This window comes from Bidens hawaiensis, unplaced genomic scaffold, assembly GCF_021521415.1.
Source record: "Bidens hawaiensis isolate Kalapana, Puna unplaced genomic scaffold, B.hawaiensis_p1.1 tig00004497_1, whole genome shotgun sequence".
Taxonomy (NCBI): Eukaryota; Viridiplantae; Streptophyta; class Magnoliopsida; order Asterales; family Asteraceae; genus Bidens; species Bidens hawaiensis.
The window spans coordinates 1,731,586-1,752,407 of NW_027491272.1; the positions used below are offsets into that span (position 1 = coordinate 1,731,586).

Here is a 20,822-nt window from a genome sequence, read left to right on the forward strand (position 1 = left end):
AGCCACAATAAATTTAAAGTATTCTTATTTTTTATTTAAATCAAACCTTTACATAGTTTTTTTCTTTTAGTAAATAATAATTAATAAAGAGTTTAAGAAAAAATAAATAATAAATCAAATAAATAAAAATGTTTAAATATTTTATAACTTATTACAAAATTAAGTAAATAATAATTAATAGGAAAATTGGAAATAAATAATCTCACCTTTTGTGTATTGGCCGATAATAATCTCACCTTTAAAAATCATTAACAATGGTCCCACCTTTTAACTATTTTTGTCTCATTGGTCCTCCGTTAAAAAATACTTAACGTCATTATGCTTTTTCCCTAGTTTCAAACCGATGTTTTAGAGCTTTTGATCGGAAGAACGATATGAGTCGACTGATGTAAAACTTATCTCAAAACGGTAATTCAAATGACTTGAGTTTTGTTAAGTGGAAATTCAAGTACCCGAATTAAAACATTATTTCGTCGTTTGGATCACCATTTCGAGATAAGTTTTACATCGGTCGACTCGTATCATTATTCCGATAAAAAGCCCTAAAATATCGATTTGAAACTAGGAAAAAACTAACGACGTTAAGTATGTTTTAACGAAGGACCATTGTGATAAAAATAGTTGAAAGGTGAGACCATTGATAGTGATTTTTGAAGGCGTGATTATTATCGCCTAATACACAAAAGGTGAGATTATTTATTTCCAATTTTCCTAATTAATATTATTAAGTTTCCAACTGTAACTAAAATTCAAATAAAATTTTTTCACAACGGCTATGCTTCGACCACTTTCTAGTCTACGTTTATGGTTGTTTTGAATCATGTCGTATTGTTGTCCTAATTTCATTTTTTTAATATAAGTTTTATCTATATAAGTTATTTTAATCTAAAGCAAACTTATTTATACATTTTTGTTTAATAATTTAAGAAGATCCAACGGCTTGTTGTTTAAGAATTTTAAATATTAATTATGTTGTACCACCTGCACGAAAAGTTGTAACTCTTAGCTACAGGAACTTATGTAAGTGCGCCGACATCTGTTTTTTAAACATATATATAATTAGAATATTAATTTTCTTTTTATCTTTCCAATGACTATTTTCTCTTAAAACAGTGTTATAATATTTTTTAATATATTTTACTTAATTATTTAAATCATTCCTTTAATAAAAATAATATATTTGTTAAATAAAAAAATTAGCGATGATTTGAAAATACTAAGATTGCATGCAAAAAGAATGAATATCGTAGTATTGAGGGTAAAATGTGTACACGGGAATAATAAGTAGAAAGTTGATGTGACATACTGACTAGGCCTACTTGTTATAAGTGCGTCTGATAGCGTTTTGGACACTTTTAGACCATGGCCAATGCAAAGGTGCAAGTGCATATGCCAAGTCAGCCTGTCTATGCCGCATCACCATTCCCATAACCTTTTTTCTTCTTTTCTCTCCTGCACTCAATCTCAATCTCTCTTTCTCTCTTCCATCTTCTCTCTTCTTTTCTCTCATAATTGTTTAAATGTAGTGCACTTCACTACAAACATCAACCTTAAATGCATCACCTCTTTAACGCAAGTCTTCCAAATGCTTGTGCCACCTCAAGTAATCAAACACATTTATAAACGAAGTAACCTAATCAAATAATTCTTAAAGGCATAATATCAGAACATGAGAACAATACCTAGTAATCAGTCCTTCCAAAAATCAAAGTTCCTTCAATTTCAACAGAAAAAAAGGTTCAAGTGCAAATAATATACATCTTTTATTACAAATAATCAAATTCAAAGCACGGTTGGAGGGCTAAATAAAGGTTTATTTTACAAATAATCAAATGATTCAAACCTGGTTTAATGGTTACCGGTCGTCGGAATCCCGTCACGCTTCTGATTTTCATTGAAATCGCCATATCGAATCCCGCTAACCACTTGCCATCCGCAGCATACCAACCGGAATAGCCTGTTATGGTCGCCCACTGGTTCGTAGTCCATACTACATCTATTCGTCTCGTCGTCTATGGTAAGTTAGTAACCCTACGCTTGTATTCGACGCATGTAATCGCAAATCACTACAACATTTTAACGTTAGGGCTCTTTCAATTGAGATGTATAGGTTTCTTAGATTTTTAACGAACTAACATAAACGAACATGAATATGCTGATTTTTTTTTAAAACGAACAAACACTAACACAAATATTTGTCTTATGAAAAAGGGGCGGTTAATATAGGTTATGATGGTGGTTGATGCATGAGAGGGGATGTTGACGATGGTGGGTGGTAATCATAAGTAAATCGGTGATTGAGAGGATAGACCGGCAACAGAGAATAAGTAGATGAGAGAAATTATATTAAGGTTTGATGTTAAAAGGATTTCACAAATAAATGAGATCTCATAACCCATTTAAGGGGTCATCCGGGTTTGGTGAGACCCATGACCCGTGAAAATTATCGTTTGATGATTAAGGGGTATCACAAATAATTAAGATGTTATAACCCGTTTAAGAATTATACGGATTTGGTGAGACCCATGACCCAAGAAAATTATTGTTGATGATGAAAAGTTTTATAAATAAATGAGATGTTATACCCGTTTAAGGATTATCCGGGTTTGGTAAGACTCATACCCGCGAATTTGGGTCAAACGCGTAAGAAGCCACCATTCAGAAATGAAGCAATTTGATGGCCCGAGAGGAGGTGGGGAGCAACCGCATCATGACACATAGGATTTTTATGTAAACAATTATATATATAGAATGTGGTTTAAGAAGTGAAAATATGTAATTGATTTTAAGGGTTTGATAAATATGTAATAAAGGAACTTAGGAAGGCGATATATGTAAATGCTTCTATAAATTTTTCTCCAATTAAATGTGTTTTTAGTCAAACTTGAAAAGCAAATCGAATTTAAAGATGGTAAAACGTAACAAAATCCAAATTTTGATTCGGTTTGGTTTCAAATCGCTGTCAAGAGTTTTAACAAAATAGACATTTATCAGTTCGGTTTACTTGGTTTTTAATGAGCTAGATATTTAATGAGTTACACAAATATGTGCCTACAATACAAATTCGGTTCTCTTAATTTTAACCAAATTGAGTTTTCTACAACCGAAAACCAATTACCAAAATTAAGTTTAAAATCGAAACAAAAACTGTAAGTGGATTTTGAAATTAAATATTAAATACGCAAATGCAGGAGATCTTAAAGCAACGGCCACGATCAAATACTAGCATAACAATTCGACTTTTAAGCCCCCATTCGTCCATATATATACCCTCTGAAATCACTCCATCTTCTTAGGAGAATATACAACCTTTGGTTCCATCATGAGCTTGCTTGATCAGCTATGGGAAAAAGGCACCGGAAAGCTTCAAAAACAGTCTACTTTTAGTTTCCGGTCCTCTGATTCCAGCAAGGGTACCTGCCACTTTTTACTTGATATTATAATTTATAACAATAAATCATACCCTGTCACTAGCAAAGCTGTTAGCAGGGTAGGGTATGGGAAGGATGAGATATATCCATCCATAAGATAGATAGGTTGCTTTTAGGTATAAATTATTTGCTCTATGATATATGCAGCACCTTTGCCGGTAGTGAATACAGATCCTGCTATGAGAGTAACACGGAGTATAACGATTGTGAAACCTGTAAGGACTGAGAATGAAACGCCGCCGGCATCTCCTGCCGGAGTTACACCGCCGGTATCTCCTTTCCCCGGTAAGATCTTAACTTTACTATATCATAACAATTTTTTATATGATTTTTTTGACAATATATAGATATATATATTTTTATTAACTTTGCTTAATTAGGATGCTAGTAAAAACACTATTATGATTTATGATAAATCAATCTTTTTATACCTATTTTTTTCTAAAAGGTAAATATACTGCTGATTTCATCTACTTACTAAAATCGGATATATATCGAAACCTATATTTTGTGTAGTGCATTCGACTGTTATAATTGTTTGTTTGGATAACAATGCTTTGAAATTTGTACATTTGTTAGTAATTATTAATTTATCCACCATTACCAGCATGCAAAAGATATTTAACATAATAACTGTATGAATTAGGAAATGGATCTTTAAGTTGAGTAAACAAATAGATTATCTCCTTAATTAACAAACAGCGTTTTATGTGTGAATTATATTATATTGAATTGTGTGTTTGGCCAGGGGGCAGATCGGAGGCATTTAGGCTTCGTAGGAGGTCTACATCGGACACTTTTGAGAAGGCAACCGGAATTGGATTCAGGAGCCCTCGTGCTCCTTACGACCTGTGAGATGTGATCTTCATTATCAAGTTTGGTTTCTGCTTTGCCCATGAGGAATGTATCCTGGTCCATGTAAATAAACATATATATGTATGTGTAATTTATAGTATATATCGAGTTTGGTGATATTTGTTTTAGGTTTTTGTAATTTTGTTACTCGGAACTTTTGTATGGCTTATGCGGCTTATTTGCCTTGTAATATAAAGAAAGCACATGCTGTTTAAACCATTCAAGCTAGTGTGATATGAGCATTTATTCTATTACGTGGTTTAGAGGACAAAAGTTTTAATGAATTTGGTATAAAGGTCAAACAACAGTACCCAACATAATAATAAGTATATTTATGGATCAATAAAAGAGATTACGAGGCCAGGTAGGTTTTATAGAATGGTTATATAATTATTAATAACTCCAAGTGACTTGGAGCACAATTCACAAAACCCACCGTGCATGTTCTTTTCTTTCGAGCTCTCAGCCGCGCCAAGGGAACAGGCCACCTCTTTGGTGATTTTTGGGTCGTCGCTGCACAACCAACGGCCACCGCTGCTCACCCGCCAAGCCACTCGCTGCTGCTGCCGAACGCCACCCCTACGCTCCATCTCTCAGCAGCCACTGTCCACCGTTGCACGTCAAAAGCCGCTGTTGCTGTCGGTGCCCCTCTTGCGCGCCATCGCCGCTGTCACACACCGGCCGCCACACAGCTCGTTCTATTCGTTAACTAGCATTAGTTCGTTGAATCTTGGTGTCTCAAACGGTTATTCATTAATGCAAAGATATATTTTTCTAATAAGTAATTAGATAGATTAATTATTATTTATTCCATGCTCGTGTTGTTTGTAACCGGATATTGTTGGCTTAGTTTTGTGTTGATTAGTTGTTGACTCTCCGCTACGTTTATATTAATAAATTGTTTAATTAATTGACTAATTATTATCAAATCCGGTTTATTTGATAATAAAATTTTGACTGATAACCACCGAAGCCCAACAATGTATGCTAATATACTTTTCCTATATTTGTTTGAATCGGTAGGTCTTGATGAAGTTCAAATATTTTGACATTAGCACTCGCATCACCCTAGTTCTAAATAAAATCCTTTGTTAAGAAGTTCGTAGATTACAACGTAGTAATACCTTTTTATTTAATGTATGGTTTTAAAAGATAATAAATGAAACCGACATTATAGTTTAGTGATAGTGACCCAAGAGCCTCATATCCATATATTAGTCTTCGAACGATCCGTCTATCTTTTAAGAAAAATTGTGTGGTGTGATGGTGATTAGGTGGCCTTGTAGTAGGTTGGATTTTTTTTTTTTTGTGGTCAAGGTGAGCACAGATTCATTTGTGGGAGGAAGCAACAATGGGGCCACAATGATGATTTGTTCAAAGACTTTTGGGCATGGACACCGTTGTGGGGAATAGTTTTGCATCATGATTTCTTCAAAGATCTAAATTTAGATTTTAGACTTACTTCAAGGACGCCCCAAGTTCCAAGTGCCCTTCCAAGTTTCAAAGGGCTGAACTGGTTGTACTGAAGAAACACTAAGTGAACCCCGTGTAGATTACGGATAATCTGGGGGTTAAATAGATGTTTCCCACGAGGATGAGGTCCAGCAAAGAAAGTTGTTCTTCAGGTGACCTGCAAAACAGACACCGTAAGCTCGTCATTGAGAAGGGGGGGTTCCTCCTTGTGACCACCCTCCGGCGTGAGAATCAGACTAGATTGCTCTGAATATAAGTGTATATTAAGAGATTGCTAGAGAAGATAAGATAATGAGATATCAGATGATGTCCTTACCATTCCAAGGTATTGGAGTATTTATAGCCGAATGTAGGTTTCCAAGAAGGTACAGCCGGCTGAATAGTATCAATGTTCTACCAACAGTGGGCTACGCACAAGCCATGCTGGTTGGTGGATAGGCTGCGGCCGACAGTGACAAGGCCGGCTGTATACTGTTCCTTTACTGCCGGCTATGCACTGTTCCACCAACTGTAGGCTACGCACGTCCCACAGTGAGGGTTGGTGAGTAGGCAGCGGCTAATAGTGACAAACAGTACTAGAGGGTGCTCCTCCTTGTACTGTTGTCGGTGAGCTGTCACCCTGTGATTGGTTCATGGGCTGTTTTGGTCAGATCATCTATTCTGCCCATACCTTGGCAGGTATAGTACAAAAGAACTTCCAGAAGCATACAGACTGGCTCATTTGGGCGGGAGTATTCCCGCCTTGCTCATTCCTTCAGGTGACATTACTGAAGTATCGAGTTAGTGCCTTGTGCGTGTAGCCTTGCTATCAGTGCGGGTAGCCTTCCCTGATGGCTTGTATCCGCAGCTGCGGGAACAAGCAGGGTACTTCACCATTGGGAGGCTTTCCCTGCGAGAACAGCTGGCGTACTGCGCGTAAGGTCTTCTCTGAGCATGGTGGGTCCTGCGGAAGCAGTTGGTCCTTGCGCAGACGTCCCTCTTCAAGGTGAGTCTTGCGGGTCCAACTGGGCTCTGCTGGGACCTACCTCTTCAAGTCCCCCCAGTCCAATGTTCTTCTCATGAATTATTAATAAGTGAGGTGAACTTTTGGACTTTAGCAAGGGGTTTTGAAAAGGGTTTTTAGTTTTAAGGTTTTCCGTGGGGATTCTTCCCGCGGTTTTCCTAATGTCACGCAGAAATTCCCGACTTTTCTGCTTGATCTTTGGGTATGAAGCGGGTAGGTCTGTAACCTCCTCGCAAGTCAGGAGCGTTGAGTCCCACTTGTGTGGATTCTCCATGAGGTTTTGGTAGTTTTGAACATAGTGATCAATTATGTTAAAACCACCAATTCCATCTTGGAGTTTCAAACAATATAGTTCTCGACGTTCCCGCTATGCGGGGATGTTATTCCCGTTTCCGCAAGCATGGCCCAGAAGATCCTTCTTGGTTTGAATTCCCTGCGGAGCGCTAAGTATGTGAAGGGTTTTGCCTTGACACTGTACCCGCACTCGTCTTACGATTACTTTACTTCCAAGGTATTCCTGGCGTCAATTCCCTGTGGGTGCTAAGTATGTGAAGGGTTTTGCCTTAACACTGTACTCGCACCTGTCTTATAGTTACTTGGTTGCCAGGGTAAGGGGTATTTTCCCGCTTACTTTTGAATCTTTTTGAAATTTTGAAATTCGAAGAGTTGGTGAAAGGATAAGAACAGTCCAAACTGTTGAAACGTCGTCCGACGGTTTCTTCTGACAGTGTCAGGACGTTCAGGAAGTTATGGCGACGTGACAGTATATGGTCATTCCAGGCGCTTTTTAAGGCGCGTGGGCGCGAATTTTCGGGCGCGTGGCCGCGAAATTAATGGCACGCGTCCTTTCAACAGCTGTTGCCAGCTTGCTCATTGCCACGTGTCATAGTTTCATTGCACCTGCGATTTCTCTCTCTTCTGCATTAAATTCATCGCATTAATTGCGATGAGTATATAAAGGGGGAGAGGGTCCTTTGCAATCCACACTTTCACTTCTCTTCATCTTCTAAACGATTTCCGGCGAATACTCACTATTCCGTCGAGCATTCTTCTGAAATCGTTTTTCTGTACATCCAAACATGTCTTCTTTTGCCGAGGAGTCTGACGTGTTCGTCGAGAATCCTTCGTCCACTTCTGATAAGGACGATAAGAGTACAGCTGGCGAGTGCCAGTGTGCTCTTCCGGCCGACCTGTATCGGTACGTCGTCCGGAAGTTCATGCTCGAGTCGTTCGAGCCTGAGTTTCCGGAGCCACACCAGACGGTGTACGATGCCCCCAGGGCAAGATAGGGGTGTACGCTGCATTCTTCGTTTATGGGAATCTCAGGTTCCCACTGACGAAGTTTGTATACCGTGTCTTGGAGAGGCACGGCGTGCATCTGACGGAGGTACACCCGATGGCGATCGCCAAGATCCGCCACTTTGAGTGGGTGTGCCTCATTTTGGGCGTGGAGCCCCATGCTGACCGGTTGATGACCTTCTATTCTTGGAGGTGCATCCAGGGGTGGTACACCTTGGTCAATCGGATCAAGGGGTTGAAGATCTGCGCTACCGAGCGCAGTCTTCGGTCGTGGAAGCGTGAGTTTTTTTATATCTCCGCTCGCGTCATCCCCCTTGCGATGACCTTTAAGAATGGGAGAGCACTCCCCGCCCTTCACGCCCTCAACTACCAGGAGGCGGAGTGGTTCGCCAAGATCTCCCGGGTCCAGACTCCGGTATACCGCTTTGCGGAGTCTGGGATGGTGATGCTTGGGATGAGCCGGGTGTGGAAGGAGGCGTCACAGGTTCCCATCGTCCTCGAATACGGTTTGAACTCTGTTCCTTACGGTATGCTCTTTCTTCTTTGTTTATATAGGTTTGTCTTCTAACTGTTTGTTTCTTTTATTTCAGAGGGGAACGACTTGCAGTCGCTCCTGCATCCGCGGGTGGCTGATAGTCCCGCTCGGATGGGTACTCGTGCTCTAGATGAGAACGAGTTGCCCATCCTTGAACAGACGGCGGATCGGTTCGTGGAGGTCTACCCGCCAGGCCACGAGATCCTGAGCGCCAGGCGGCCAGGTAAGGAGTTATTCAACCCTCGACCCCTCAATGCTGAAACCTCTACTGGAATTCCTCTAATCTTGTGTTCTGATGAGGAATCCGCAGATGGTCCTCCGTTGGTGCGGAAAAAGAAGGCTGCCGGCGGGAAGGGGAAGGCGAAGGTGGCCTCCACTGCCGATCCGGTGCCTCGGTCTGATTCAGAGACCGAGAGCGAGTAGGTGGCGGGGAACCCTGGTGGTGATAAGACCACTGCTCCGGAGGCTGCGACGACTGTCACCTCCGGAGAGCCCAGGATGACGACGGTGAGCGGCGTAAAGAGGCCGGCTCCATCGGGTTCGTCCCCGCCTGTTCGCACTTTTAGGCTCAAGAAAACCCGTAAGTACAAACTTCCTTTACTTTTAACTTCATAGCTTTCCATCATTAATACTTTTCTTTGTGCAGGCGTGGATGCTACCGCATTCCAGGGTGGAGCGGGGAGGAGCACCTCCGGACCCATGACGGTAGGCTTGGTCAGCCTACCTGAGGCGATGACCCAGGCGGCTGCGCCTGCTTCAGTTGGTTCAGTTGCTCACCCAGTTGAGCCAACTGTTCCAACTGTGATGACATCACCGCCGGCTGTCAGTGCCATATTTACTGAATCTTTCACTGAGCCGGCGGTGACTGTTTCTGCGGACTCCTCCGCAGCGGCGACCACGGTTGTGAGTTCACCTACGGTGAGTTCACCTCCGTTGGTTTCTACTACCGCGGCGGCCTTCACCATGCCTCCTCCGTCATCGGCAATGACGGCCGATCCTTCAGGTATGCTTGGGGCTTCTCGCCAACCTCTGCCTCCTTCCCATCTGCCTGACCTCTTGGACGGATTTCCCTTGGGTTCAGGTGATGGGTTTGGCGGCTATCGGCCTGTTGTCGACCCTACAGGTGCGTAGGGTTCTTTTGGCGTTTTTTTTATATCATCTTTTCCTAACTGCTTTTTGTTTTTTGCAGTGTCGGATTCCAATGAAGTGTATGTTCCACGATGGAACATCCGCCGAGGAACAACCCTTCGCACGCCTGTGGAGTGGCTGGAGTTGGCTCGTCACGCAGCTCCCAGTGGTGCGTTGGGGGAAGCCATGGCTAGCTACCAGGAGGGTAGGCTAACCAATGAGCTTCGGGTTCTCCTGGCTCGGATGCAGCCGCACGTCGAGCTGCTTTGTCGTGAAAACGACAAGTTAAAAGCAGCTCGTATCCAAGAAGTAGCTCAGGCGCGGGCTGTCCGGGAGGAGAATAGGAGGCTCTCCGCCGTTGCTGCGGAGAAGGAGAAGGCCTTCAAGGCCCTTGAAGTTGAAGTTCAGGCCCGTCTCGAGGCCCGTTCCAAGGCTGCCCAAGCTGTTAACGAACAGATTTGGCTGGCTAAGGAAACTGCTCGGAACGCAACTGAAAGGGCCACCAAGGCTGAAGCTGTTGCTGAGCCTCTACGCCTCGAGAATGAGGAACTTAAAGCCAAACTAGAGGCGCTCCAACAGGCTCATGATGCCTTGGCGATGGAAGACGCCAAGAAGCTCCAAGAGATCTTGGACCAGAGGGGGGTGCTTGACCACACTGAGCGGAAGCTAAAGGGCGTTGAAGAGGCTGCGGCTAGAGAAGTGTTGCTTGCCAACCTCAACAGAAGTGAAGCCGAACGCGCCCGTAACCAAGCTCAAGCTGCCCTCCAGGAAGCTCTGGTTACCAAGGAATGGCTTCTTCGAGAAGCGTTGTCTCAGGTATGCGTAATTTCATATCTTTACACTTTTCTTTGCACATAGAAAAGGTTCTGACACTTGTATTTTTTCTTGTAGGTTGTGCATCGAGTCTTCACGGACACATCATACGACGATGCCATGAGCGCAGCCCTCAACGCTTCTCATGAGGATGGGGAAAAGGCCGGCTTCCTGCTTGGTCTAGGGTTTGTTGAGAAAGGCATCCCGCCTTCCAACTTCCCTTTGTATGATGTGGATACTGAAGCTGTTTATGACCAAGCAGTGAACCAGTATGCCGCCTTCCCGCATCCGGTGGTGGAGAAGGTGAATGAAGTTGCTGCTGCTGATGATGGGCTAGCTATCCTTAAAGCTTTCCTTAAACCGCCACGCTCTACTGATGGTGCGGGTCCAAGTGGAAGTGGTCCTGAAGCTTGATCCTGAAGATCCCTTTCCACCATTAGAGTAGATTTTTATTTTTGTATAGCTTCTTTTGTATGCGGGTATGCACCCAGCAATCTTTGTAATATTTGAATTTTGATGGAATAAAGATTATGTGCTAATTCCTTGCCTTGTTTATTTTACGCATGTTTTGATTTAACTTAGCAATTTCTTTAGTACTTAGACAAGTTAACTTTTCAACGTGGCAGATTATAAGTTTATGCTTCCTCTTTCATGATTGTGCGGGTATGACCGTCACTTACACTTAGGATGGCTTAACTTTACTTATATCTGACCTGCATGGAAGTTTTCCTCATCTTTTCCTTTGAAATTTTCTAAGTGTTTAGAATAAGTTAACCTTTGAACGTGGTAGATAATAGGTTGAAGTTTTGCTTCCTCATTCGTGATTGTGCGGGTAAGACCGTCACTTGCACTTAGTAGGATGGCTAAACTTTGCCTACATCTGACCTGCGTGGAGGTTTTCCTCATTCTTCTGAAATTTTTACCGTTTTGTGTTTATGCGGGTTTTGCCGCCTTCCACACGTAACGACTTACTTCTTCCCATATTTATGCGTTGAATACCGGCACATCAGTGTGGGAGTTCATAAGTATAAAGGTAAGGCTATCAACACATTGTGAAAGGAGAATCATTTCCATTAGAAGTGGCTCTAGGCCTTTTCTTTACAAGTTTGGAATTGATCTACATATAACATTTGCGTAATTGAGCTTCATTCCATGTTCTTGGGATGGGAGTGCCATCGAGCCTTTCGAGCCGGTATGCGCCCTTTCCCAGAACTTCTTTGATAATGTATGGCCCTTCCCAGACCGGGGCCAGTTTTCCTGGGCGTTGTTGGTTCGAAGCCTCGTTGTATCGCAGTATGTAGTCTCCTACATTGAAGTTGCAGAGTTTTACCCGCGTGTTGTAGTACTTTTGCATTTGTTGCTTGTAGTTCTCTTCACGCACTGCGGCTAAGTCTCTGCGTTCCTCGGTTAGCATAAGGTCTAACCGTCTTTCCGCATCATTGTCTTCTGGCTGAATCAAGACCCTTGGTGAGGGTAAACCAATTTCGACCGGGACCATGGCTTCAGTGCCATAAGTGAGACTGAACGGGGTTTCTCCCGTACTGGCCTTTTTCAGCGTTCTGTTTGCCCAAAGGACGTGCGGAAGCTCGTCCACCCAGCCGGATCTGTGTTCCAAGAGTCTTTTCTTTATGCCTTCGACGATGCTCTTATTTGCTCTTTCTACCTCACCATTACCCTGCGGGTGCGCCACTGAGGTAAAAGTGTGGGTGATTTGAAGTTCTTCCAGCCACTTTTGTAGCTTCTTGTCAGCAAAGTTGGTGCCGTTATCGCTCACCAAATTCTGTGGAAGTCCAAAACGACAAATAATAAACTCCCAAATAAATTTTTTGATATGTTTCGCGGTTGTTTGGGCTAAGGGTTTTGCTTCTATCCACTTGGTGAAGTAGTCGATGGCTACCACTAGGAACAGAACATTTCCTGCTACTGTAGGAAATGGGCCTGTCACATCGATGGCCCACTTCTGAAATGGCCATGAAGAGGTGACTGGAACAAGTTCATTCTTCGGGCGATGCGTGTTGGGTGCGTAGAGCTGACAAGACCTGCACTTTCTGATGTATGCCAGCGCATCCGTATGCATCCCCGGCCAAAAGTATCCCGCGTTGTTTAGCTTAGCTACAACAGCGCGTGGACCTGCGTGTACTCCACAGATGCCTTCGTGTACTTCCCTTAGGAGGTAGTCAGCATCTTGGTTGTCCACACATCTTAAGAGTGGGCCAAGAAAGTTACGTCTGTAAAGGATGTCATCGATGAGTTGATAATTCAGTGCTTTACAGCGTAGTTTTCTTGCCTGTGTTTTTGACTCTGGTAGTGTACCTGCCGCAAGGTAATTTATTATTGGTGTCATCCACGTTTCTGTGCCGGTTTGGATGACACAAATTTCCTTGTGCGGGACTGAAGGTGCCTCGAGGAGTTCAATGCGGATGTCCTTTCCCAAGTGGGTGAAGGCTAATGATGCAAGCTTGCTTAACGCATCCGCAGGTTTGTTTTCACTACGCTTGACGTGTATGACTTTGCAATCGTTAAAATCGCGCATAAGGGTTTTTGCTTGTGCGAGGTTACAGGGCCATTGTGTCGTTCACGACCGTGTACGTCCCGTTGATTTGGTTGGCTACTAACATGGAATCCACGTGGGCTTCCAAGTGTTTCACTCCCATCTTACGCGCAATTCTCAGCCCGGCCAAGAATGATTCATACTCGGCTTCGTTATTCGTACTTGGAAAATCCAGTCGAATAGCGTAAGTGTATTCTTGGCCTGCTGGGTTGGTTAGTTTCAGCCCTACGCCTGAACCCTCGTTACTGGCTGCTCCATCAGTGTACAGTCGCCAGACATCATTGATGTCCTGTGCTGGAGAGGGTTGAGCCTCTTCCTGGCACTCTTTTTCCCGCGATGCAGGCACTTCCGCAATAAAGTCGGCCAAAACCTGGCCTTTTATGGCTGGTCTTGGCTTATACTTTATCGCGTATTCCCCCAACTCAATTGCCCATTTGGCTAGGCGTCCCGATAACTCGGGTTTGCGTAGAACGTTTGCAAGTTTGAAGTTGGAGAGAATGGTGATTGGGTGACCCTGGAAATATCGTCTTAACCTGCGTGAAGCGTGTATAAGTGCTAAGACTAATTTTTCGAGGGTAGAGTACCGGGTTTCTACGTCTGTTAGGATACGGCTGACATAATAGATTGGCATCTGGATGCTTTTCCGTTCAACTAGCAGGACCGCCCCGGTTGCTCTATCTGTTGCGGAAAGGTATAGGATTAACTCCTCCCCCGCTTTTGGTGCTGTGAGCGTTGGGAGTTCGATCAAGCGTGACCGAATCTCCTGAAAAGCTGCTTCCGCTTCTGGTGTCCAGCGGAAGTGCGTTTTCTTTAAACAGTTTCTCAACGTTGACACGAAAGGAAACGACTTATCCGCGTGGTTTGCCAAAAAGCGATTAAGTGCGACTAGTCGTCCATTCAGTGTCTGAGCCTGTTTGATGGTAGTAGGTGATTCCATTTTGATAATGGCTTCGACCTTTTCAGGGTTCGCTCTGAAGCCATCTTTAGTGACGATGACCCCCAAGAACTTCCCTTCTTCCATTCCAAAGGCACACTTGCTCGGGTTGAGCTTCATGTTTATCTTCCTGAGCGTGTTGAAAGTTTCTTCGATGTCTTTCAACATCGCTTCTGCGTCAGGGCTTTTGATGACCAAGCCATCCTTGTAGACTTCCAAGTTTCTCCCAATTTGGGCATGAAACTGGTTGTCCATCAGGCGTTGGTATGTGGACCCGGCATTCTTAAGTCCAAATGGCATCATTTGGTAACAAAATGTGCCATCGGGCGTCCGAAAAGCGGTTTTGTCCTGATCATCAACGGCCATGTGGATTTGATGGTACCCCTTATACGCATCCAGGAAGCATTTAAGGCGAAACGGTGCTAACGAATCCACCTTAAGATCAATTTCGGGTAACGGATAACAATCTTTGGGGCATGCTTTGTTTAAGTCCTTGAAATCTATGCACATGCGCCATTGTTTGTTATTCTTCGGTACCATAACGGGATTTGCAACCCATGTTTGATATCTGCTAACGCGTACGATGCCTGCGTCAAGAAGTTCCTTGACTTGGGTTCTACACGCGTTAGTTTGTTCTGGCCCCATTACTCTGCGCTTTTGTACGACTGGCGCAACAGCCGGATCGCACTTGAGCTTATGCTCTGCCTTACTTCGGGGTACACCAGTCATGTCAGCTGGTGTCCACGCGAAGATGTCAGCGTTTTTCTGTAGTAAGCGTTTGAGTAAGGTGCGTGTGGGATCAACAACTGTTGGGCCAATGGTAACGGCCTGGTCAGGGTATTTGCCATTGAAGGCCCATCTTTCCGGTTCGGTGATAGTTGGTTTAGCCATCTTTGGTTTGGGTTTAGATGAGACAGATGCGATGCATACCTGGGGAATGCCGGTGATCATCGCTACACCCTCAGCTGTTGGCCATCCCATTATGCCGTGGACTGAAGATACCACGGCGTTGAATCTTGCCATCCCGTCTCTTCCGAAGAGAATGTCGTATGTGTGGTGTGGCTTCCTCATCACGACAAAATCCACATCTTCTGTGCGTGAGTGATTCCCGTCCGTAAGAGTGACGGGGAAAGATAGGATACCCAGGGGGGTGTTTGTGCTGCCGTCAAACCCTTCCATCGAGGCGTAGACCGTTTCCAGGCGTTCCTTGTCTTCGTCATCTAGCTTGTCGAAGAACTGCCTGTACATCACCGTTGACGAGGCGCCGTTGTCAGCAAGAGTGCGAGAAGTGATGTAGTGCCCCAGCTGGCTTTTGATGACGATAGGGCCTTCTTTGCTGGGTCCTCCTGGCACTCGCGGGAAGCGCACCTCAGCTTCCTTCCACGCGCATGGTTCTGTCGCTCGCCTTTTTCTTCCTCTGATGTTGCCGTGAACCATGTTGATGCTGATGTCAACGGGCTTTCGTCCGTTGCCTCTGTACCGGTTATCATTCCTTCCTCCCTTCTTGATTGATGCCACAAGGTGTGCAAGTCTTCCATCCTTGACGAATGTTTCAACAATATCCTTCAAGGATGTACACTCCTCCGTACTATGACCTTTTGTCCCGTGGAAGTCACAGGATTTGCTTTGATCCGCATTAGGTCGCTGCCGGATCATTGGAGCTTTTGGCCATGGTAGTTTTTCGGTGGCAAATATCTCCGTGACGCTTTTGGTGAGTGGCGTCCACCGGTGTTTTCGGCTTGAAGGGTGTGTGTTATCCCTTCCGCCAACAAGAGGGCGAGAGCTGGATGAGGTGTCAAAGTTTACCCTTGACTGCCAAATACCTAGCTTCCTCTTTTTGTTCTGCCGGGCGATCTGAACATTGTTTTCTCTAGTCCTTTGCGTGTAGAGGTGTGTACTCTGGGGAAGATCCCTTCCCAGTTGCTTCTCCGTCTCGGCAAAGCGCTTGGCCGCCGTCATGATGGCATCCCATGTGGATGGCATGCCGTCCTTACCCGTCAATGTGCGGATAAGCTCTGGGTATTCGGCGCCCTGGATGAAAGCGGCGCGAACAAGATCTTCACTTATGTTGCCCAGACTCAGCTTTTTGGAGTTGAAGCGAGTGATGAAGTCAAGTAAAGATTCATCCTCCTCTCTAACGCAGTTGAGGATCGTCCACTGTTCGTCAGTATATTTCCTCTGTTGGCTGAAGTGTTGGCTGAACTTGTTCTGAAAGTCCGCCCAATCATAGATGTGGTGGACCGGTAAACGATCGAACCATGCCCTGGCCGCTCCAACCAGAGTCATCTGGAACATATAACACCACGTGGGTTCCGTCCAGTTACTGACGGTTGCCCCCGCAATGAATCTGTTCAAGTGGTCGTCTTGGTCGGATAGACCATCATAAGTGCCGATGTTGGACATTTGTTTGGCACTTCTCGGGGCGATTGCTTCCGCAATGTCCCTTGCAAACTTGGACTTTCCTGCATTTGCAGCAGTTGGTCTAAAGTTTTTGGAGAAGTCACGTGGGTTTCTCCCCGCGTTCGTTGGTTTAAAGGTTTCTCCAAAATTCCTTGTCGGTTGGAAGTCCGTTTCCTTACGCTTCCCTTTTGCCTTATGGCGAGGGTTTGCGTCGGTATCGAATTCTTCCCGCTCATCGTCCGAGTACTCGCACTCACTGTTCATGTTGAGATGTTGGCGAGTACTGCCGAATTCGTCAGCCTGTTGAAGTGAACGCAAGCGTTCATCCAACTCAGCTTGGAACTCTTTCTGACGTGCTTCGGCCCACGCCTTAACTTGATCGAGTGTTTGGCGAGGGACCCTCGTCCGTTTCTCCAACTGGGCATCAGTGAACCCCAGTGAAATATTGTTTACTGCACTTGTCCCGGCTTGGGTAACCGGGGTAGTGTTCGTAAAATTTGTATAACATCCGGTGTTCCCCCCAGTTGCTGGGGTTGTGGTTACCGGGGTTTCTTGGTCACTTACTGGCTTTGGGACCGGAGTAACGTTAACCATTTCTTCAGAAATTTTGAAAAAACTAAGAATTAGTTCTAGCTTTTATGCACGGATGGCGCCAATGAAGAAACACTAAGTGAACCCCGGGCAGATTACGGATAATCTGGGGGTTAAATAGATGTTTCCCACGAGGATGAGGTCCAGCAAAGAAAGTTGTTCTTCAGGTGACCTGCAAAACAGACACCGTAAGCTCGTCACTGAGAAGGGGGGGTTCCTCCTTGTGACCACCCTCCGGCGTGAGAATCAGACTAGATTGCTCTGAATATAATTGTATATTAAGAGATTGCTAGAGAAGATAAGATAATGAGATATCAGATGATGTCCTTACCATTCCAAGGTGTTGGAGTATTTATAGCCGAAGGTAGGTTTCCAAGAAGGTACAGCCGGCTGAATAGTATCAATGTTCTACCAACAGTGGGCTACGCACAAGCCATGCTGGTTGGTGGATAGGCTGCGGCCGACAGTGACAAGGCCGGCTGTATACTGTTCCTTTACTGCCGGCTATGCACTGTTCCACCAACTGTAGGCTACGCACGTCCCACAGTGAGGGTTGGTGAGTAGGCAGCGGCTAATAGTGACAAACAGTACTAGAGGGTGCTCCTCCTCGTATTGTTGTCGGTGAGCTGTCACCCTGTGATTGGTTCATGGGCTGTTTTGGTCAGATCGTCTATTCTGCCCATACCTTGGCAGGTATAGTACAAAAGAACTTCCAGAAGCATACGGACTGGCTCATTTGGGCGGGAGTATTCCCGCCTTGCTCATTCCTTCAGGTGACATTACTGAAGTATCGAGTTAGTGCCTTGTGCGTGTAGCCTTGCTATCAGTGCGGGTAGCCTTCCCTGATGGCTTGTATCCGCAGCTGCGGGAACAAGCAGGGTACTTCACCATTGGGAGGCTTTCCCTGCGGGAACAGCTGGCGTACTGCGCGTAAGGTCTTCTCTGAGCATGGTGGGTCCTGCGGAAGCAGTTGGTCCTTGCGCAGACGTCCCTCTTCAAGGTGAGTCTTGCGGGTCTTCATGTACCTTACACATTTGAGGATTTGAAGTCACAGCCTAAACAGAAGCGACCGACGGGCTGAAACGGGTCAGTGTGTGGATAGATACTTTTAGAACCTACTTGAATGATAGAAATTCGAAATAACTGTACTTAACAATATGTTTTTAAAAGTTTTAATTTTTCATACGTATAATACGTTACATCTACAAAATAAATAATAAATAAACAAATACATGAATTGACCTCAGGCATAGGTTTAACGAAAAATTTATTTTGCATATGTAACTTACTTATTATCTGGGCTGTCTTTAAGAATCTTTAAAAATTCGAGGACCCGGGGCTAGTAAAAAATGGGACTCCAAAATATATACTCATTAACTCTTACATAAAAAGTAAATAATACGACGATAATTACGATAGCAACCAACAAAACAAAAGTATAGTAGAAAAATAGTTTAATTTAAACACTTAAATGAATGTTGAAATAATCATACCCTTTTTGGTTTTAAATCAGAAAGTCTTTTTCCTTCTATATATATATATATATATATATATATATATATATATATAAAAGAAGAAATAAATATTACACGAGTTCTTTTAAGAATTAAACTCATGCGATAGGCCCTATTAATGAAAAGGAAAAAAGTAATGACTCTTTATCATTTTTAGTTTAAATTGAACATTGAACCTAAAACTTAATGACATCTAGAGTTAATGTAAACAAATAAAAAAATTAAGAAAATAAATGGTATATGCAAAATTTGAACCTCGGCATGTCATTTTGTTGAACAGGGTTTTACCAATTGAGCTAGATCAATATATTGAACCATGAGGGTGTGTATATTATATATATGAATCCTGGAAATTTTTGTGGGCCAAAAGAACCATTGGGCCTAGGGCTATAGATAGGGATGAGCAAATTCGGTACCAGTACCGAATCGTTACCAAAGTTTTGAGTTTCAGGATCGGTACGGTACGGTACCGGTATTCTCGAATTTTAACCTTCAATACCGGTACCGAATCGGATATTTCGGTATCGGTATTAAGAATTTGTAATTTTCGGGATCGGTATTTTCGTATCGGTACGATACTGAGCTCATCCCTAGCTGTAGCCTGCTCGGCCCTCCCTATAGAGGTGCACAAATCGGTTTTTTTAAAAAAACCGGTTCGGTTATTAACCGAACCGGTTTTTTTTGGTCCGGAAAAAAACCGGTTCGGTTAATAACCGGACCGGTTATTAACCGGTTTTTGTATCTGAAAACCCTAACCGGTCTAACCGGTTAGGACCGGTTTAGGAACCGGTTAGAACCGGTTAAGAAACCGGTTTTTTTATTAACCGGTTTTTTAATAACCGGTCTAACCGGTTAACCGGTTTTTTTTTTTTTTTTTTTTTTTTTTTAAATAACCATTATTTTTTCACAGTATAAACAAACCGGTAACTACAAGGCAAACCGGTAACTACAAGGCAAAACGGACTGACTCCATTCATTGCTTTCGTTGTTAGGGTTCTTTGCTTGGAAGATTAAAAACACATAACTTTCATTTATAGCTTTTACATTAAAAATACAAACATTAAATCGTTATCGCATATTCGTAACTCAAAAATACAAACATTAAAGAATGCTTAGACACGATTACATTAACAACTTCCTGTTTCTTACTCATTATTTTCTTCGCTACCCGATCCCGAGCTATTCCTTAGGTAATCGTCGTACGCGGCTTCTTCATCGGTCATTGGTTGAGTGTGTCCTTGATTGACCTCGTCTTCATACAAGCCCGCCTCATAGTCCATTTCCCCCTCGAGTGAGCGTTGATGTTGTGCCCTATCTAAAGAGTCCAAGTAATCCTTGTAGCAAATCGACATCTCTACAGCTGGTGGAGTGAGTCGAGTCCTCCTAATCGATATAACCCTGCCAGAAACAGAAAAAGCAGACTCCGAAGCTACCGTGGAAGCTTGGACCGTTAGTAAATCTTTGGCCATGGCGGCGAGGATCGGAAACTCATCCTCCTTACCTCTCCACCAAGCCAGCAAATCAAGACTTCTAAATTCATCCGGAGTCATGTGTTTCACAAAGTTGGTACCACCATACCTTCCAAGTTCACTGCTTGGGGTGTTTACCTTTTGACGTTTACCGGCGTCTTCCCAAATCATGTAGTACATCCCCATTTCAAGGTCGGTTTGGGATTGGGATTGGGCAACAGCTCTTAGCGAGTCATGAATTTGGGAAGACGAAACGTATTTTGTAAGGTAAACATCATACATGTTAGACAAGGTGGTGTTGAAAGCATTCTTTAAAGTTTGGTTATAATAGGGGTTTTGATCGTCGTTTAACTCTAGCTCATCACAAATTTTTTCTATTAAAGCTTCAACACCACCAACATTGATGCAAGGGTTTAACGCAGCAGCACATGTCAAAACAGCGGGTAGTTGTTGAAAATATTTTCTAAATTTTTCTTTCATTTTTACACCCATATCAAAATAAGGTGCACCCCTACAATGAAGTTCACTCAACTTTGTGCACATGACAGCAATTTTTGGTAAAGCAATGGGGCTTGTTGGATAGTAAACCCCGGATAAACTAGTTGTGCAAGATTTAAAAATTTGAAGGACCTCCGTAACGATCTCAATCAATAACCAGTTTCTAGGATCGTACGGTGCACATTTACCCCTACTTGACAAAATTTGATGAAACGCAACTAGTGATTCTTTTTGTTGGACGGCTTTCTCAAACATATCACAAGTCGAGTTCCATCTTGTTGGACAATCCCAATTTGGCCCCAACCATTGACAATTAGCTTCTACACAA

At 43.6% G+C, this 20,822-nt stretch overlaps 1 protein-coding gene across 1 annotated transcript; it reads left to right on the top strand.

Annotated features, from left to right (window-relative positions):
- Nucleotides 1-3,282: 3,282 nt before the first annotated feature.
- LOC143626759 (dormancy-associated protein homolog 3-like) lies at nt 3,283-4,444 on the top strand. The gene is made up of 3 exons (XM_077096741.1): nt 3,283-3,413; nt 3,579-3,716; nt 4,180-4,444. The coding sequence occupies exons 1-3, from the start codon at nt 3,323-3,325 to the stop codon at nt 4,284-4,286; spliced, it is 336 nt and encodes a 111-aa protein (XP_076952856.1). The 5' UTR covers nt 3,283-3,322; the 3' UTR covers nt 4,287-4,444.
- The last annotated feature ends 16,378 nt before the right edge of the window (nt 4,445-20,822 follow it).